Genomic DNA, 21,859 nt, shown 5'->3' with positions numbered 1-21,859 from the left:
TCGACGGGAAAGGCACTGAAAATAAGTGCCGTTAGACTATACGTTAACGAAGATTGTTCGTCCTACATTCTTGCTGTTTTAGAGTAATTGGATTAGGGCTGAATTAACTGCGGGAAAGCCTGAATAATGACATAATGTAAAGTTCTTTCAAGAATGCAGGCCAACCATGGGTGATCTAAAGTTCTACCTGAACTGCAACAATCGTTGTAGATTATGCAGCATTTTTCCGTCAGAAATCTAGTTGTGGGAAGAGAAAGCTGAAAGTCATAAGACTGTAATAATTGGCAAATATGAGGAACTATATCAGAATAACAGTCTTTAAATATAAAACTCATTTTATTAGCAAAGAGTTCAGTATATAAGGTTAATATATAAATAGATACCATTGCTATACCATATGCATCCACTTTTTCAAACATATGCCATTTATTTGACGTGTATTTCAAGTTATACCTGATGCCCCAGCATACTAGTAAGCATGTGATTTAAAGCAAATGATATTTTACAATAATTACTCTTTGTATGCACTTCAACTGTATTCCTGTGTGAAGAGCAATGAAGGAAAAACAGAACCGTGTATATTTGTGTATAAGTATTTTGTGTGACGTGTCTATCCACAGTGTATATATATAAATTCATAATATAAGAATACATACATAATTACATTGATTATAATACAAATACCTCTTAATTAACACGAATGTTTGCCTTCAGGCAAAGGTTAAAACAGTCTGTGTAGCTTCACTATACATTGAAGACGGAACAGAAATAAATGTCTACTGCCTCATACTTGTTCTTATCGAGATCAGAATCTACCCTTCTTATGCATATGCTGCAAATGTACATACACACACACTACAAGTGTTCATGTGCAACAATGCTGAGCACTTGCAGCAAGTATCATTCATTTCAGCCACCAATGAAAAAGAATTCAGACACCATAAGAAAATTATGAACACCAACCCAGCACAACAACTGATCTGGAGACGTTCATGTAATCAGGAGTTGTAGCATATCTTTTCTCCCTCTTAGTTTATCTAGCCCTTTGTGACAGAAGAATGAGTGAAGGCGGGAAATATTCACCAAGTATCATATTTAAATTTTTGTAAACGACTGTGTCTTTAAATCATAAAGTAAGCAAGATGTTTACAGAGTCATTTTGTTTAAACCACATGTGCTATCAGTTAATCCCAAGTATACAGTCATACACCCAAATATAAATACATTTATGCATTTATTCTAAACCATGGGAGAAGGGAAGAAAAACAGGCTTTTCGAAATTAACTTCACATTTTCAAGCACAACGCGTCGCCTTCTTATTCTTTCGGCCAGAAAATCCAGAGTGCAAGGAAACCAAGGCAAAGGTAAAAGGTGCAAACTTGGAACCTTCGCTATCCTTAGATTTATTATATGTAAAGACAGAATTACCAGTCCATTGGAAATCACTATGGTAACGTTTATATTATTGCACGTTCATCATTTGCTTTACTCTTCGAATACTGATTAATCCCATGGTTGTTTCCTGGAGTCCATTTCTCGATCAAAGGAAAAAGACTGCAACCATTCATCGTGCATGAACTTAACCTGTTTCTATATTCACTGTGTTTGGGAAGGTGAAATATACAACGAAAGGACCTAATATTTTCTCTTCCTTTCAAGGTTCTAAATTATTTTGTTAAAGTCACGCTATATTTTTACCTCTCACGCCTAACTGTGCACATATGAATATACATTACATGACCCTTAAACTAATAGGGGTATTAAATGTACAAAACCATGTTTTTCTGTTAACTTTGTACAGCTTTTGCATGAAAACCCTCAGATACGTCAATAAATGCAGAGATAATGGCCAAGATTTTGGCAGGTTTATACCGGCACAAGCTCCTTCATCGTCTAATTCCAAAAATGAGACTTACATTTACAAACAGCCATGGTTCCTAAAACTACTTGTTATGGTTACGTAATGGCATTGGAATGATGCAGAGCACACAGTTTCACGGAAGGGACATGGATCTCTTGCTGGTAATCTTTAGGTTAAGGTGTATTGTTGCTGAAGTACAGAGAGAAATTCTATATTCTTTAGTTATGTGCATAATGCATATGCAAATATACTTAAAGTTTGTGGCTAATGGCCTCATTAGTGAGAACTAAAGAAAATAAATATTGATGACATCTGATATCTTGTAAACAGGTAACATAGAAGAAAACACTTTTTTTTTTCCTGAAGGAAAAAAAGTAGATTAACACGAAACAGACGAAAAGAATTAATCCATATATTCATCAGAATGTTGATATATGGAATAATTTGGGTTTGGTAAAAACCTGGTTTTCCCTTCATACCATCAGTGCAAATTTTCTGGCATTATACATTAAATTTATTCTAACAAATATTGATATTCCTGAGTCCGTTTGCATTTTGCTAATACTATAACCGATACCAAGAATTACATTCAGGTTCTTAACAGTTATAAGAAGACAGGATTCATAGATATAACAACAGAATATATCATGTAATTCTTGTCTTTATAAAATCATTTATCAAATATTCTAGGCATAAATTGTCATAGCCTATACGGTGTGGTTTTCTCAACTGACATTCTTTGTAAGATTATGTATGGATCGAAATTGTAATTCATATCAAAATCATTGTATTTTTAAACCACCAAATATGGAACATAATAGTAAAGTTTCACATTCCGACGCCATAGATAGTTTCAATGTAGGATATCCTTCCCTGCAGAGGTATAAGGCCTAGTTTCGCTCCCAGGGCACTACTCTCCATCTCCTTACCAGTTGTCCAGGAAGTCAAAGCCAGTCTTGGGTATGTTACTCTGTCAAAAGAAAGAGCAGCATTTGAGGGTTATGAAGGAATTTAATTTCAATAACAAAGTCCTGCAACTATTAAAGTAAAATCAAACTGATGTGCGTAAACCAGTCTAAGCTTTTACTATGAAAGTGAGAATAAACATTTACCTCGCTCCTCCTTGATAAGACTGGTGTTGATGATCCACCATTATCCTCAGCATCAGATTTTTTCTCTTCGGATGCTGGTGATCTTCTTACTCTACAGCCAGTGTCAGTCGTCTGTGAGTCATATGTATCTGTGATAAGGTCAGGCTGTTGAAGCATTGGGCGAGCTGCCATTCGATGGTCTTTACAAGAAGGAATAGGCGTTGAAGTACACATGTTGGGAAAGTTGTCCACAGAATTATTTGGGTTTCCTGTTGTTGGTGTAGGCACTGGTGTTGGGAGGCTAGCCGTTGGAGACATGAAACTACTGGGACTGAGACCAGCAGAATATATATTGCTATCTGGATGTCTGTCTTCAAGATTAGACATTGCCATATTTGTTGCTGCAGTTTCAGAGGTTTGTGTTATATCAGCTGGTGATGTATGAGATATTGCAGACAAGTCACCACAATGTGAAGCCGAGAGCTGTGATGTATTATGAACTGTGTAGGGTACATCATCTTCATCATCAGGAAGTGAACACATGTAACCTGATAGAGAAGGATCTCCTGTAATAGTTGCAAAAGGACCATGGCATCCTTTCTCTGGTTCTAAAGATGTGTCTGACTGTTTTGAAATCATTCTACCAGAGGCTTGATCAGATGCCTGACCAGCTATACATTTTGATGATTGAGTCTGTACCCTTAGTGGCCTAAGCTCTGGTTCTCTACCTCCTTCAGAAGCATTGTGGATGGACAGATGAGATGTTGGACCCGGTGCAGCACGGAGGGGTAGGCATGTAGCTGTCAGGGCTGAGACAACACCACGAATCTTAGCCATTATACCCCCTTTTTCATTTTCTTCGCCCTTGCCTCTAATAAGCATGTATTTCATGGCTTGTGATGACTTTTGAGGGGCTCTTCCAATGTCAGTAGGTAGTGTTGCAGATTTAGGAGCTGCTACAACAACAGAGGGAGGATCTGGCAGTCCATCAGGAGGATCTGGCAGTCCATCAGGGGGATCATAATGCCAACGGAAACGAGGGGGTCTTGGTAAAGATACTGGACGTGCTGAGTAGACAGCACGGCCTCCTGGGATTACCCGTCCTTCACCTTCTATGGTTGTGAATGAGGCTTCAGTTGGAGTACTTGGATGCGTAGGAGTGTCTGGTGGTGTATCAAGTGTTAAGTCCATTTGAGATCTGGTGTGCCAAGAAAATGGTGCTGAATGCTCATCTCTCCAGCTGCAGGACTGGAAAATAAAGAAACATTGCCAGATAAAGCATTATGTGACTGAATGAAGATATGTAACTGAAGGAATGAAGAAAATCATTAAATCATGTAAGAAACTTCCTACCTAAGAGAATTTGATACTTTTAGTGCCATATGATTTATTGCTGTTCCAATTTTAACTCGGGGCGATTCATGGATAGCCCAGATGACACAAGACTAACATAATTAATCAGCCTCCCTAAATGTGCTCTCAGCTAGTTAATTTTCTGCCCTCATAATTCATTATACTAAGATAATAAAGAAGAGAATACAAGAAATCATATTAATTTTTCGTTGGAAAATTGTACTCATAATAAATCAGTAATTATTTGCTTCTGCAATGCTTTTAACATACCGCCCAATCATATGTATTCCTGGATGGAGGGAATAAGATTCTAAAGCAGTGTTATATAAAGGATATTCAACAAGCAGGAGATTTTAAAGCCTTATATCAAATAATCGTGCAAAGCTGCATTACCAACAGAAAACATATCTTTGTATTCCCTTTTATTAAAGGGAATACAAAGATGGATTGGTCATTTTGAAAGATGTGAACACGTTAGCAGTTTTTGAAGTTCTGGATAACTGGTAATGCAACATCCCACAGACAGTGCAAAATAACAAAATGTAAAGAACTTAGTCAGCCTGTGTGCCAAAGCTAATGAGTGTACACACCAAATGTCTTTATTTTGGGGCCCTTAAAGTCTCATAGACTAAAAGTACTAAATTACTACTGTAACACTGTTTTGGTGTATTTTGATGTAAACGATAAAACTTCCTTGCTTTTGAAAAGAAGCGCTATATAGCTTGAATTTTAGCAGTGTTACAAAATGGACAAGAATAAAACATGTACAACATAAAGAAATCTTTAACTACAGAAGCCTATGGTACTGACTCAAACTGTTCTGAATATTCCATCATCATCGCATCCCACCCAGCAATTTCATTAAAGCAGATCGACCTCCATTATACATTGTGCTAGAAAAAGACTTTTTTGGAGGGAAGGATAATACATGAATTTGTAAAGTCCCCGCTCAACGCGTTCTCTGTAATGAACATCCCATTTTCTGCGGTGCCTTCCCATTCGACCTAGAGTTGGACGAACACAAATTATTATCATTATTATGAATTGTATATTTTATTGTCTGCTCAAGTGACCATGCATTATGTATATGTAACAGAGTATTTTTATATCAGACCAGACATTGTTAATCATTATGTTTTCTGTATGTACCTGTCCTGTTTTTGTAGAGAAATAGTTTGACCTCAGGTCACCTGTAAATCTTTGTACCCGTGGTCTCTGCATTATACGCAGACGTCTGCACGCCACTTTATAAGAGGGTTGCTTCATCAATAAACCAGCAGTACTTGTCTTCCTGCTCATTATTTCACACCTCTCTCACAGTGGTGACCCCCAGAGTGGTTCCCGGAAGCCATTAACGGAACCCAACGGCGAATTAGTCTTGGCCCGTTGGGCCCCTAACAGACTAACTACGGCGCACTAACAAAGTGTTCGGGCGTTACCGACCCTCGTTGGCAAGTCACCGGCGTCATTAGCAGACCCACACGGCACTCTCTCAAGCGTGTATTGACGCGAGTGTTCCCTCACACTCCAAGTGAGAGCATGGAATGAGCATGGACATAGTTCCCAACCACATACAAATTACCGCGAACTTCTCAGAGGCAGACGTTTCCCTTGCGCAACCCCCTCCTGCGCGCTCCTCAACACTGGTACCTACACCCCGCGCAATGACCCCCCTGACGGGCCAACCAAAGGCAGCCCTCAGCATAAGGCTGCCGCCATTCACCCATCAAAACGCAGCATTCTGGCTCTACAGGGTCGAGGGACAACTCAGGGTAGCAGGCCTAACCAATGAGGTGTTGAAGGCGGACATCGCCATCAACGTCCTCCCAGGAGGAGATATACAAGAAGATCGCCCCGTGGTTAATGATGACGTCGAGCCCATGTCACCTTCCAGGAGTTAAAAGCCACTCTCGTCAAGACCTGCTCCCTGCCGGTCTCCGAGAGAGTCGCCCTCGCCCTCAACCCCCGGCAGGAGGGAAACCTCTGGGAAATGTGGCATGCCCTCCAGGACTTCCTCCTCTTCCCCGAGACTGACAGCAGCAGCAGGCGCAAAGAGATCAGCCTGTCGAGGGAGATCTTCCTCCGGCAAATACTACCAGAGGTCTGTGGGCAGATCACAGAGGCATACACACTGCCGGTCGAGGACCTGATCAGGGTGGTGCAGCAGCTGACAGACTCCACGAAGGCAGCAAAGCGGGCATCCATGCCCGAACACCCAATCAACTGCCTGCAGCCAGAGGACCCCACCACAGAGGGCATCAAGGTCGTCGCCCAGAAGAAGCCACCCCACCAGCAGAAGAGGGAAAGGCCAGGGCTTTGCTATTACCACCAGAGGTTCGGGAAAGCTGCCCAGAATTGCGAAGTCCCCTGCCTTTCCTTCCCTCCAAAAAATGGGGGAGGCAGCCACCCTCACAGGCCACCCTGCATCAGTAGGCTTTTACGTCCGCAACACCATCTCTGGCAGGATGATGTTGATTGACACCGGAGCCATGTGGTCAGTGTTCCCACCTTCCAGAGAGGACCGCAGACATCCGCCGGACCCGGCTGCCTCCCTAACGGCCGCCAACGGGTCCCCCATCCTCTCCTACAGCACCAAGCTCCTGTCAATCTCCATCCTTGGCCGGAGGTACAGGTGGAAATTCATCGTCATGGACATTAGGACCCTGCTCCTGGGTGCGGACTTCCTCGCCCACTTCAGACTGGCAGGCGACGTCGGCCGCAAACGCCTGCTGGACACGAGTCCTGCCAGTCCCTGCCCTTATCGCCAGGCCCCAGGGAGCCCGCCATCTGTTCCGTCGCGCCCCACCAGTATGGTTCCCTCCTGAAGGAATTCCCAGAAGTCTTCAAACCCGAGTTTCGCCAGGTAGCCTGGGGCCCCGCCAAACATGGGATATATCATCACATCAAAACAAAGGGCCCCCTGACGCACACGAAGTTCCGGAGGCTTCCCCCACAGCGCCTTTAGGAGGCCAAAAAAGCCTTTGCTGAGATGGAAAGGATGAGCATATGCAAGAAGGCTCCCAGCCCGTGGGCCTCTCCCCTTCACATGGTGCAGAAAGCAGATGGCACCTGGAGACCCTGCGGTGACTACAGGCGGCTCAACCTCGCTACAGAACCCGACCACTACCCTCTACCAAACATGCAGGAACTAATGGCCAAAATATTTTCAAAGTTAGATCTTTTAAAATCATATTTTCAGGTACCAGTAGCTCCAGAAGACATCCCCAAAACCACCATCATCATGCCTTTCAGGTCCTACGTCTTCGCCTTCTCCACCTTCAGCCTGAGTGATACGGGTGCGACCTTCCAGAGGCTGATGGACAGCATCCTTGGAGACCTGGACTTCTGCATCTGCTACGTCGATGATATCCTAATTTTTTCCAGATCCCAGAAGGAACACTTACGGCACATCCGGAAGGTCCTGCAGCGCCTGCAGGAGAGTGGCCTCATCGTCAGGTCCGACAAGTGCACCTTCAGTGTCGAGAAGGTGGAATTCCTGGGCCACGAGATATCCCCAAGGGGCGTCCGCCCAATGTCGTCGAAGGTCAAGGCCGTCGAGAGGTTCCCCACCCCCACCTCCATCAGGGCCATACAAGAATTCCTCGGAATGGTCAACTACTATGGGAGATTCATCCCGGGGATCGTGCACACCATGGCCCCATGACAGAGGTCCTCAAGGGTCATCCAAAGACCTTAGTGTGGGGTCCCGACCAGCAGAGGGCTTTCTCCCTGACAAAGGCCGTCCTCTCCAAGGCGACATCTTTGGCCCACCAGGACCCCAGCACTCCCCTTCAGCTGACGACGGACGCCAGCAACGTCACCTGTGGAGCCATCCTGGAACAAGTCATCAACGGGACCCCTCAGCCCATCGCCTTCTTCAGCAGGAAACTCAGCCCCACTGAGTCCCACTACAGCACCTTCGACAGGGAACTCTTCGCAGTATACCAGGCGGTACGTCACTTCAAGTTCCTCCTGGAGGGTACGCCCTTCACAATTTGGACCGACTACCAGCCGCTGGTCCATGCCTTCATGAAGCTGGGGGATGCATGGTCCTCCGAGCAGCAGCAGCACCTCGCGGCCGTTGCGGAGTTCACCTGCACCATCAAATACCTCACCAGCAGGAAAAACCCAGTAGCCGACGCCCTCTCAAGGATCGAAATCGACGCAGTGCAGCTCGGGATCGACTACGAGGACCTCACCCATGAACGAGCTGCCGACCCAGAGACCCCAGCCTACCGCACAGCCATCACGTTGCTGAAGTGGGAGGACGTGCCCCTCAGCCCTGGAGGGTCAACACTGCTGAGTGACGTAAGCACTGGCCGCCCCCACCCACTGGTGCCCGCCTCCCGTCGTCGGCTAGTCTTCGACGTCATCCAGAGACTGTCCCACACCTCCGGAAGGATGACGGCCAGACTATTAATGGAGAAGTTTGTCTGGCACGGCATACGGAAGGATGTGACGGACTGGGTAAGGCAGTGCATGCAGTGTCGGGCCAGCAAAGTAAGGCAGCACACTGAGTCTGCGGTGGGCGAGTTTCCCCAGCCAAGGAGACGTTTCAGGCACATCCACATCGATGTAGTGGGTCCTCTTCCCCCATCAGGAGGAGCAAGATACCTTCTAACGGTTGTCGACCGCTCCACCAGGTGGCCCGAAGTTATGCTCATGGAAGAAGCCACCTCCAGTGCGTGCACAGAAGCCCTCCTCTCCAGCTGGATCAGCCGGTTCGGTGTCCCGGACCATATAATGACAGACAGAGGTCCCACTTTCCTGTCTGAGCTGTGGACCGCCCTGGCACGCCTGCTGGGGACCACTCACCACAGCACCACCACCTACAACCCCGCAGCCAACGGAATGGTGGAAAGGTTCCACAGGTCCCTGAAGGTGTCCCTCATGGCTTGTTGCACCTCCGAGAGTTGGAAGTACCAGCTGCCCTGGGTCCTCCTCGGGTTGAGAACCGCCCCCAGAGCCAATGGTGACCCCTCCTCAGCAGAAAAAGTCTACTGGGAGACCCTGGTAATCCCGGGGGAACTCGTCGCAGAAGACAGGGATGACATAGCAACGCAGAGGCTCCACGACAGGGTTGGGAAGTTCACCCCCTGCCAGAGGACATACACCAACAGGACGTCCCCCTTCATGCCTCCCAGTCTATCCTCCACCACCCATGTCTTCATCAGGGATGACGCCGTGCAGCTACCCTTAACCAAGGCCCTACAGAGGACCTTTCCTTGTAGTCGAGAGGAACGAAAAGGCATTCCGGGTAGCCGTCCACGGAAGGGAAGACTGGGTATTGATAGACCGCCTCAAGCCCGCATTCCTGGAGGAGGATGTCGGGGGCAGTTCCCAAAGCCCCCGCAGGAGATAGCAACCCCCCGGCCTGCCCCATGCACAGGAAAACGCCGCGAGCGTCCCCGAAAACCCCGAAACCAGACAGGAGGGCACCCCAACACACCACTCTAGAGTGAGCCGGAGAAGGCGACCACCCCCTTCAGTTGGCATTGAGAAAGCAGGGCCCCCTCCGTCGTCCCCAGCAGATACCTGCTTTGATCAGACGTTACCTACGTGTTGTTGGGGGGGGAGTATTGTAAAGTCCCCTCTTAACGCATTCTCTGTAATGAACATCCCATTTTCTGTGGTGCCTTCACATTCAACCTAGGGTCGGACGAACACAACTTATTATCATTATTATGAATTGTATATTTTATTGTCTGTTCATGTGACCATGCATTATGTATATGTAACAGAGTATTTTTATATCAGACCAGACATTGTTAATCATTATGTTTTCTGTATTTTTATATCAGACCAGACATTGTTAATCATTATGTTTTCTGTATATACCTGTCCTGTTTCTGTAGAGAAATAGTTTGACCTCAGGTCACCTGTAAATCTTTGAACCCACAGTCTTTGCGTTATACGCAGACGTCCGCACGCTGCTTTATAAGCGGGTTGCTTCATCAATAAACCAGCAATACTTGTCTTCCTGCTCATTATTTCGCACCTCCCTCACAAATTCAGCATAGCACAAAGGAATATGACTTAATTGCATTATCGTTTCACATAAGGGAACTCGCGAGGCTTTAGGACTCATTTTGGATATTACTTATAAATCTATTGCATTGTACATTTCTTGACTTGTATGATACTGTTTTTAAGAACATCTTGGTTGCAAAAATTTGCTTCTTAAAAACCATGCGTATAAAGAAATAACTCTGATACTACATTTCCCTTACTCTACATTTCAGTTTTAGTGAATTGTAAATGCAACTGTAAGGTATCCAGAAATAAATGCTTCCTAGGATCATGCCAACGAGATGGAAGGATGATCCTCGGTGCCTTTTCAGTTCATCAGAAATAAAGTCCCTGAGATATGAACATTCTAAAAATATTTCATAATAAATATTAAACTTGGGCCCTTATAACTGTTTTCTTTGCTGCCCTTTCTGTCTTGAATACAGTTTAGATAAATATCGCGCAATGTTTTAAGCAGAGTTCGTTATTAGCAGTGGCCAATGGTGTGATTAAAACACGGACTATGTATAAAAATCTAAAATTATTTAAAACTTGAGCAACAACACATCCCAGAAGGCAACAACTACTTCTGGCCGATCGCACTCGTAGTAGTGGCAATCAGAGCAGAGACTGTCCTTTGAAAAGCTCTCCTCTTAAAGCAAAACACTAAAATAATTTTGTTAAACTAAAAGTAATGTATATTCTTCTTTTTGTCAGTGTTAAATGACTGGAGACTTGCCTTGCTCGTATCTTGTCTTCTCTTCACCAACCGTGGCCAGCTACTTACTCGATGACCACCAGCTCTCAAAAGTTCTGGCCAGCTACACACACACACACTCCAAGAGGAAGACTTAGCCAATTGTCTAGCCAGGAAATCTCTCGAACAAAGAGATAGTGTGAAACCTCCAAGAAAATCATGACTGACATGTTTTTAAACAAATTAAAAATAATGGAAATTCCTCTAACATCTTACAAAAGAAATACTTTCTCAATTATAAACACCTATACGAAATTAATGTATTTAATCAAGGTTCCAGGATATTTCTGTCAACAACAGATCTCACTCATTTTTGGAACTGTAACAAAGAATGCAGTCCTAAGAGGAATTACACAAATTTAAACAATTCACTGCAAAATGTAAATAGAGGTGTGTCTTTTTGTTCTTTGACATTCGAAGATTTTCCATACAACTTATTCCTGCAGAAATGTTCTTTTCAGACTTTTTAACTGAAGATCGTTATACTGCCAGAAAAATTTACAGTGAAGTCCAGTGAGAAGTTATTTTCTTGTGAATTTCAATGAGTTTGTAAATAAAGGCGAACATCAAACATACGTGTCAGTAACAAAACGTGTGAAAAATGGCAGCTTCATAAAAAAATATTACTCGTCAGTTTCAAAAACAAACCTATTTTTGTTGCCTTCTGTGAGTCCTCAAAAGAGTTACCTAAAAGAGAGACCAACTAATATCGAGAACTCTCTTTTTGCTGGTCTTTTGGTACAGTGATAGAGTATAAATGGACTCAGAGTAAGAAGGCTCTTTATTCTGCCTACAGCAATTACCCTGAATTTACTATTCATCCTCCTTCCATAAATGTGACAGGCAACATTTCATGGGTCAGCATGGTCTGCCACTACTCGCTAGGTCTGTGAAAGAAAACAGTTATCAAAAATTCCCATAGTGTTGAACTTGTCTCTGTAAACTCAGCAGCTGCTTTAACAAATTTTTTTGAAGAAAGCCAATGAGGTGCCCACCTTCCAGACATCATGCAATTTAGACAAGAAGTAGGAGCCTGCTTTTTTAGTTAGGGACATCAAGATAATTCTCGGCCCTTACTGCGAGGGTGGCTTCTTATTGGTAGGATTAAGAAAGGACCACCTGGAAAGGTAGCCATGACAACTACAGAAACCCAAAGCCAGAGTATAATGTCTTATCTATAATATTGAGTTCCCACAGAAGAACAGGGGATTCCCACTTCAATGGGTCCTCATTCTTGGTCAGGAATGATGGTCGAAGGAACAACACCTAATGATGGATAATCATGTGGAAGATGAAGCAATGCCTCTTTCTAAGAGCATTAAGTTTGTTCATCTGGGCTCCTGACACTAAGAGATCAAGAAAACCACATTTGTGAACCAAATGGCATGCGGTCGTATAGGGACCACTGAACTGAGGAGATATTGGGAGTCCAAGAACTTTAGTCAAGGGCAAAAGAATAGGAGCCCTTACAGTAGCTAAAGACTAGTATTGGAGTTCAGAACAAGCGCTCTGACAACAGAGCCTTGTATACCATAAGCATGGTAGTAGGGGTAAAATGCACGTTCTCAAAAAGGTGGATCAGAAAAAATTTTTGGTCGTTTTCAATCAAAATTTCAATCGGGCTCTCTGTGAGTTAGTTATAAATGATTTGTTTAACCAGACCTCTGAACCCTTTTAGGGTTCTTCTCGGGCTGGAAAAAAAGGGGGAAAGAATACATAAAAAATTAAATATGTAATTAAATAAATAAATTATAAAAAAGGGGAAACAATCAAAATAAAATAAAAAATCAAGAGGGAAAAAAAGAGAAAAAAGGGAGGAAAAAAAGGGAAGGGGGAAAAATTATATTTTATTTATTAATTTAATATTGTTTAAGAAGAGAATGATATTATTAATTGAAAAGTTATTACCTTCAGCTAGCACATCCTTTAGTGATTTATATTTTGTAAATAAGTATTTCTTTCATGCTGCCATCTGGGACAGTCAATCAAGATATGTTTGATTGTTATTGGGATGTTACATCTTTCACAAGTTATTGGATTTGTGTGGAGTTGACATCAGATGACCATGTGTGAGTCTGGAATGGCCTATTCTGAGTCTCGTTAAAATCACTTCATTAATTCTTTGTTTTTGGGTAGAAGAATGCCACTTTTTAACTTCGTTCTTAATTTGTCTTATTTTGTTTTGAGGGGGTGTATTTGACCAATCATTTTGCCAATCCCTACAAATTAAAGGTTTAACTGATGCTTGCCAGTCTGATATGGGAGTTTTCGTAGTAGTTGGGGGGATTGTACAAGCCAATTTAGCAGCTTTATCTGCTTTCTCATTACTCTTAATGCCTACATGGGCTGGGACCCAACAAATATGAACTTGAAGGCCGTTTGTAATTAATCGATGAATTAATTTCCCGTTGGATATTTTGGACAAGGTGATTATTTGATTTAAATGATCCTATTGCTTCAATTGCTCTTCTTGAGTCGCTCAATATGAGTGCTGAAGGAATTGCTTTTTTTATATAATGTGGAGAGCCAATAGTATGGCTGTTAATTCAGCTGTAAATACTGATGATATTAGAGGAAGGCCCATCTGGATAGTTTCACCACTTGAATAGGCTGATGAGCCCACTCCAGCTTCATTTTTGGATCCATCTGTATAGATTATAAAGGGATTACCCTTCCGTCTTATGTGTTCCATGGCATGTTGATGGTACATTTCTGGTTGAACATATATTTTTAGTGTCCATGGCGTGATCTGATTTATTTCTTGGGGAAATTTGGGTATCATGTTATGTAAATTCAATAGATGATTAGTTTTTTTAGTAAATGAGTTTTGATTTGGGTTATTATTTGTATTTTGATTATTGAGAAATTTATTTGATACAGGAGGTGTGCCTGCTCTTCTTAAAGTAATTAGATCTCTGTAATGTTGGAGATGAGAGGAAGGCCCCTGTACATATACGCACTCCCTCGTGATGTAAAGCATCTAGAGATTTTAGAGTTGCTTCTGAGGCAGTTGAGTAAATTGGACAGCTATAATTTATGATTGATAGTACTGTTGCATTGTACAACGTTAACATTGTACCTCGTCCTGCACCCCATTTGGTGTGAGAGATTTTCTTTAATAATGTAAGGGCTTTAGATCCTTTGGCTTTGATATATTTGATATGATCTTTCCAATTTAAATGTTGATCAAAAATTATACCCAAATATTATACACTATTGCACACGTTTATCTCTTTATTATAAAGATATAACTTAATGGTTTGTTGTTTCAACCATCTTTTGTCTTTGTAGAAGACAATGCCATTTGTTTTATTTACCGACAACTTGAAACCTTCGGAGTTAGTCCAAGTGGTTATATTATTTGTTGCTATATTAAGTATCCTTTGAGCATGTCTCAGAGAATAATTGAATAATATATTACAAAATCATCCACATACAAACTATTTTGTACACCCTCAGGCAGGTTCACAGTAATATCATCTATTGCCAGGGCAGATAAGATGCACCTCAAAACACTGCCTTGAGGGACACCCTCCTCTTGTACGTAGGAATTTGAAAATGTATTTTCTATGTGTACTTTAAATGTACGATTTGTTAAAAAATTGTTGATAAATATTGGAAGGTGACCTCGAATATCGGATTTGTGGAGTTTGTGCATAATATTGTATCTCCATGTGGTATCATATGCTTTTTCTATATCAAAGAAAATAGCCACTGTGAGCTTTTTCTTTTCAAATCCTTTTTTAATATGATCTTCTAATTGAGTTAATGGGTCTAGTGTAGATCTACCAGCTACTGATCCCGATTGGGTAGGTGATGAAATTGAGTTTTTTGTTATAACACTTGTTAATCTCAGACTAACCATTTTCTCCAACAGTTTGCACAAGCAACTTGTTAGAGATATTGGCCTATAATTAGTGGGGTTGCTAGGGTCTTTTCCTGGTTTACTGATGGGTATGATTATTGCATGTCTCCACGTACAGTAGTTGGGAAGACATGCCTTAGCCATCTGTTATTATATAATTTTAATATGAATTCTTTAGCTAGTGTAGCTAAATTTTGGATCATTTCAAAAGAAATCATATCATGACCCGGAGCTGATGATCGACATGATTTTAGGGCAAAATTAAATTCACTCATATTGAATTCTTGATTATAATCAAGGCCTTCATCAGTTTCAAAATTAAGTGTATGATTCATTTTTTGTGTTCTAATTCTTTTGAAGTGTTCACCTAAATTAAAATAAGCGCTAATGTCTTCTACATGTTTTGCTAATATATTTGAAAAATCTTGTAGGTTATGATTTAGTTTGCCTATATATTGTATTGGGCTTCTAGGTGGTCTTATATGTCTACCACTGATTTTACGAATTTTGTGCCATATTTCCTTAATTGAAGTATTTGGTGACAACTCCGAAATATAATTTTTCCACGATTGAGCTTTTTCGAATATTATTGTTTTTCGAAACTTTGTATTATATTTATTGTAAAGTGGTTTAATGTGATCAATAGTTATATTTATAGCTATTATCTTGTTTAGTTTGTTTATATTAAAAGGGCCTTTATTAAGGGTGTTTAATCTAGACTTTAGTCTATTCAAATTACTTGCCAGAGTGTGTTTGGTTTGATTTAAGAGAGACGAATTGTTAGACCACCATGGAACGGTGGATATATTAGGAGTTGAAGAAGTTTTGGGGATGCATTAATCTGCAGCACTGATTACAAAACTGGAAAAGAAATCATTTGTGACATCATTGTTTTGATTTAGTGGAAAGGGAAGGATATTTCTAGTTTGTAAATGATATTTATCCCAACCAGCTTTCATTAAGTTATATTTTATGGGAAAGTGATCACTTGTGCATGAATCGTCTAGGACATTCCATTCCAATTTTTCGATCAATTCCAGTGAGCATAATGAAATATCTATTGAGGAGAAAGTTAAATGAGTTTTTGAGAAGTACGTTGGTGAATCACTTTCATTCAGACAATGTAAATTCTGATCATTTATGCAATTTTCAGTGTTTGTGCCGGCCAAGTTATAGCATGTGTGCTGTCCCATAATGGATTATGGGCATTAAAGTCGCCTACCATCAGTAGGGGCCATTTACATTATTTACTATTTGTGGTAAATCACTAAAGTTTGAGTTAAAATTTGGCTGATTATATAGATTTAGAATAGAGATAACTTGATTGTCTGGCATAATTATGCAATTTGATTGTAGTTATTGATATGACAATGATATAATATTTAAGGGTTCATAAGTTGAATCGTTATGTACATATATAGCTGTTCCTAGCTTGCCATCCACTCCTGGTGAGTGGCAAGCTAATTTATAGTTTCTGAAGTTATTTGGAGTTGTGCCAATATGCTGCAGACATATGCAAATAGGTTTATGTCTTTAGTATTCTCTGGATTTCACCTAGCCGAAGCCGAGTAGAAAATCCATTCATGTTCCATTGAATTATTTTATTGGTCATTGTTTGGTGGAATTGGAGTTAAATTTTGTAAGTTAATTGATGATTTAGCTATATCCCGTGACATTTTAAGGGAGTTTATGTTACTTTGTGGTTTCTTTGTAACTTGGTTTGATTGCTGAATATTTGATGCATTGATTGGTCCTCCTTCATATTTCCTTATTAGCAAATCTATTTGAGCTTTGATCATGTTTCTTTTAAGTTTTAAGGATTCCGAGCATAGTTCGCCATCTTGATGGAATGTTAAAGGGGATTTTCGGAACCTAGTAAAGTTATTTATGAAATTTCGGGTTACATTTTCATTTTTGTTAGGTAAACGATTGTATGTTATGATGAAACACTCTTGACATCCGCAAGATAAATTATGTTTCCATTATTGGAAGTTGAAATATTTTTGTTGGGAATTTCTGGTGTAGGTATATAGGATCTCCAATGTGCTGGTATAAGATTTTGATTTGAATTTTTAGATTTATTATTATTATAATTCTTTGATCTTGTTGAGGGTTGATTTGATGTGGTTGTGATTTGATGAATTTTGGCGGTTTCTGATTTTCCAGTGGGATGTTTAATTGGAGATTCCTTCGTTGATTTTGGTGATGAGAGTACGGAAGAGTTAGAGGATTTATCCATATTTGGGGAATCGTTATTTATATTTGTCTTGGATTGTGGGACGCTATTGATTTCCACTTGTGATGCAGTTAATGTAATCTGTTTCAGATTAATGGTTGGCGAGACTGGTGTTTTGTTAGATCGATCTGTGAACAGAATGTTAGGCTTTTTACCCTTAGGGGGAGTTCTGTCAATTACTTTCCTTTTTTTATTATGGTTATTTTTGTCAATTAAGTTTTCTGTGGATGATGTTAGTGTATTATGAGTATCCAGATCTGGATTATTAACCTCTGTTGATTTTTCCGTATCACTGGAATTCGTTTCTGAACGATTAACTGGGCTTATTACTGGGGAGGTCTGTTGTGATGTAAGAGAGGTCTGTTGCAACTGTGCTCTTGGGCTTTTATGAGTAGTAGAGGGGGAGAGGTGTGTCTCAGCTATTCTGTGTTGAGATTCTTTATGTTTATTATGAGATGTTACAGCATTTGGATATGAATAGCGTTTCATTGGGTCATTGATTCCTCTCACCTTCAGTTCGAGTTTGGCTTCGTTAACGGGCATACTAGTTCTGTGTATTAACATTTGTAATTCAGTATAATATTGATAAAATATACAGTCTTTAGATTTTGCATGATGATTTAATTTGCAATTGACACATTCAAAGGTTTTGCATTTCCAATCTGTTGTATGATCTTCAGAACATACAGCATATATTATGCTGTAGCGTTATTTCTACATCTTTTTGTTGAATGGCCGTATTTTAGGCATTTTGAACATTGGAGAGATTTTGGGACAAAGGGGCGAATTTCTCTATTTAGTCCTAGAATTTTTATTTTTCGTGGTAGTCCCGGTTTGTAAATTTTATTTTGACTATTTTACTATGTTTATTTGCATCCTTTCTGCTTGGGATAGTACATAATTCCAATTCACGTATGTTGTTGTATCTTAATTTAAGGGAGTCAATTAAGATTTGTTTTGATGGTAGCTCTTTTTCATCACTGTCTGGGAGCATCACTGTTCCTTGTGTATAGTTTAGTGTTTCATGGCTGGCTACTGTTACTTTTATTTCATTTATGTTGGTTATCTGTAGAAAGGTTGTTGATTGGGCTTTGGTTGTTGTTTGTATTAGCCATTCACTGTTTTTGATAATATGTCTACATTCCATATCTTGTGTGGGATGTATATCTAATAATTTGTTCTCTAATATGGCTGGTGAGATTTGTTTTTCTGCTTTTAATACTAAAAATCTGGACCAATTGTCTGGTCCAAAAATATGTTCAAAATGAACTAGCGTTGGATTTAGTCGATGGTTATTTCTTTTTTATTTTTTCACATTCATTGGTGATGAGTTGTCTCGTGTTGATGGGGTTTTAGGAGGATTACTTGTCTCTATTTTAGAATTATTGTCCCTTATGTATGATTCCAGCGTTATGATACTGGAGTTTACCAATTTGTTTTTATTTGTTTCTTTTTTTATTTCTACACTCTTTGAGTCTGTAGGAATTGATATTTTACTTGGAACAGGATGCTCCTTTGTAGCATTTATGTCTATACTAAGGAGATTCGGGAGTGACGTTCATCGACTGTGCCAGAATTTTACCATCATGGGGTCCAGGGGTACTGAAATCTTTATGATTACTTTGCATAAGAAGGAAAAAATCATTTTAAAAATTAATAAATCTTGAAAAGATATCATTGGCTTTTTACGAAATTGAATCCTCAACTAATGGCACAAGTGGGAACTTACTCCCAAATGTTCGCGTCCCTACCCTACCCCAAAAAGGGGATGGCATATCATGATTAGCATGGCCCAAGTGTAAGCAAAACCCGCTTGCTAGGACTGAGTGTATTGTAGTAATACAGTCATCCCCATCCTAATCACAATATGGGCTAAACAGACAGAACCAGGCCCCCCTCTGGAATCCGTGGTCCAGCTCCACAGAATAGTTCCGCCTGAAATAACAGGTCCGAACATTATCAGGTAGATGATGGTTCTACCACAGTTGCCACTATTTAGCTTCAGATTCAACTTCACTCCATGCTATATTTTTTCCTATTTATTAAGTTTGGTAATTTTGACAAAAGTCGAAAAATCCATAAAATTAATCCTAAAATATATTATCATATATGTGGGACACTTGGGATCAAACTTAGGGGAAAAAAATAATAATAATCCCTAGGTTCGAGAACCCCCTCACCACATCAAGGTGGTCCCAATGTGAGGGGGCTCTCGGTGAGGAGATAATCCAACCACACCTGCCATACTCACTGGTATTGCAGGATTGATGAAGTTCATAGTTTCTGCACCAAGTATCTAGCAATGTTAGATGGTGGACAGGATTTAGAAAATCCATACAAGAAGGTTGCAGCCTGTAGCCTATTGCCTGGGCTACAACAATGCATGGCAATCAAACTGATTTTCTCACCTAGTGCTTTAGCAGAAGAAACCAATGAATGTTGGGCCAATGTAAGGACACTAAGTATGCAGTTCTACTGAAGGTTAGCAGTTTGCTCAACTCCTTCAAAATCTTTGACAATGGAGGCAAGTGGTAAATTACCCTCCATTTCTTCCACTCTTGTAGGAATGCATCTCTTGCTATCATGATGTGGACTGTTAACAAGTACCACTTGTCTAAGCCACCCAAAGAATAGACAACATGATTGTACTGAGAGGAGCCAAGCCTCCTGATACATGTCATCTTTGTCATGTTGTCAAAGACCTACAAGAAGTGAACACTCTTTGGAGGGTTCACTTTTTTTGAGAGACAGGAAGGGCCATCAGACAACCATCTTCCAGCTACCATGATCCTCCCAAAGGCCTCCCGAACCTGTCAAGGAGGCATCCATTTGTACAACTAGCTGTACTGTGGAGGAAGTCAGATCAACCTGTTTGGTGAGTACACCTCTCCAGGTGTACCTGGAGTATCTCCCAACCACCTATTTTCTCATGTGAGAGCCAGACTCTGATCATGCCTTTGAGTTGCAGTGTGAGGATTAGGTCCACCACAGACTCAAACTGCGACAGGCATAGGATCTATTGCAACTGTCATGGGGACACCATGGACTGGCTCTTTCCTTATCCTAGCCTGAGTCTAGCTGGGAAGAGACAACCAGCCATGGGACGCATCTCAGTTGATCAGGAAACCTTTTGACCAGAGACTATTGCTTACCAACCACAGGTTTCATAAACATATTCCTCTTTGATGGTCTCCCATGAAAGCCAGTCTTCTAAGGAGACCAGCAGTTGAACTTCCTCTTGTTCAACTTTGACAGGTTGAGGATTACTCTCTATTCTGAGGAGCCCTTCTTGGAGACACTCAAAGAGACATGCCTGGTGACAAATAAACACATCTTTTTTTATGCTTCCATTAGGAGAGCCTTTGAACAAACTTCTCCAAAGAGAATGATGTTATGTCCCCAACATGAGGGCTTACAATGCAAATAGTGTGGCAGAAGATGAATTCCAAACTGCCAAATGTTATGGGGTTGGCCAACACTTCGCCTCCCTTCTGTCATGATCTCTTTGAAGCCTTTGTTGTAACAAAACTCATAAGATGAGCCCATTAATAGAATTGCACTGCATCTACTCAGCTGGGTAAGTTACAACCTGGGAAATAATGTTTCTAGGAGTTTTAAACCCCCCAACCCAAGAACCCCATTAAAACATGGAGCCAAACACTCAAAATCATCTTTAAGGGAGCCCTCCACTAAAAAATTGAGTCATCCTAAACTTGTCAAAGTTGAGCAAGTGGAAGTTCAACTGCTGGCCTACTTAGATGACTGGCTTTCAGGGAGACCACCAAAGAGGAATGTTTATGAAACCTGTGACTGGTAAGCAATAGTCTCTTGTCAAAAGGTGTCCTGATCAACTGAGATGAGTCCCATTTCACACCCAACAGGTGTTTTGTGCAGGAGAGACTTTACTGGGATACGCGTCATGGCTGGTTGTCTCTTCCCAGCCAGACTCAGGCTAGGATGAGGAAAGAGCTAGTCCATGGTGTCCCCATGACAGTTGCAATAGATCCTAGGTCTGTTACAGTTGCCAGGCAATAGGCAATAAGCTGCAACCTTCTTGTATGGATTTTCTAAATCCTGTCTACCATCTACCATTGCTAGATACTTGGTTCAGAAACTATGGACTTCATCAATCCTGCAATAGTAGTTGGTATGACAGGTGTGGTTGGATTACCTCCTTACAGAGAGCCCGAATGAAATTATGATTGAAAATGACCGAAAATTTTTTCTGCTCCACCTTTTTGAGAACATGCATTTTACCACTACTACCATGGTTATGGCATGCAAGGCTTTGTTGCCAGAGTGCTTGCTCTAAACTCTAATACTAGGCTTTAGCTACTGTAAGGACATGCAACTCAAGGACATGATCAGTCTTTCCTTATGAGGTTGTCAAATACTGAGATAGCTGAAATGAGTGACTTTATTTCTGCCACTGGCTCAAGTTCCCATAGTTGCAAGTTCGGAAATTCTGCGCTCACATTATAAACTTTTTTTTTAATAGTGATGGGGCACAAGTCTGGAACCACCTGGAAGGGCTACTGGTTTTCCTGGATTGTGGAAATGCCATAGTTTCTGTTAAAATAGAAAAAGAAGCTTCAGTGGCTTTGGCTGTCATGCTACATGGGAGGATGGCTGTATGCTTTGGCAGTTTCTATATTCCTAATGCAGGGGATCCCAAGTGCCACCCTAC

The 21,859-nt window shown here is 41.1% G+C and overlaps 1 protein-coding gene across 2 annotated transcripts in view; it reads right to left on the bottom strand.

Annotated features, from left to right (window-relative positions):
• Window positions 1-323: 323 nt before the first annotated feature.
• LOC136838888 (uncharacterized) overlaps window positions 324-21,859 on the bottom strand; it is a 50,078-nt gene continuing 28,542 nt past the window's right edge. For both annotated transcript variants that reach the window (XM_067104579.1, XM_067104580.1), the window contains 2 exons: window positions 2,974-4,200; window positions 324-2,831 (listed from right to left, as the gene is read on the bottom strand). In XM_067104579.1, the coding sequence (XP_066960680.1) occupies window positions 2,787-2,831; window positions 2,974-4,200 (1,272 nt within the window). In that variant the 3' untranslated portion in view covers window positions 324-2,786. The remainder of the gene's footprint in view (window positions 2,832-2,973; window positions 4,201-21,859) is intronic.

This window comes from Macrobrachium rosenbergii, chromosome 5 (genome assembly GCF_040412425.1).
Source record: "Macrobrachium rosenbergii isolate ZJJX-2024 chromosome 5, ASM4041242v1, whole genome shotgun sequence".
Classification (NCBI taxonomy): domain Eukaryota; kingdom Metazoa; phylum Arthropoda; class Malacostraca; order Decapoda; family Palaemonidae; genus Macrobrachium; species Macrobrachium rosenbergii.
This window is presented reverse-complemented; position numbering and strand designations above follow the sequence as displayed.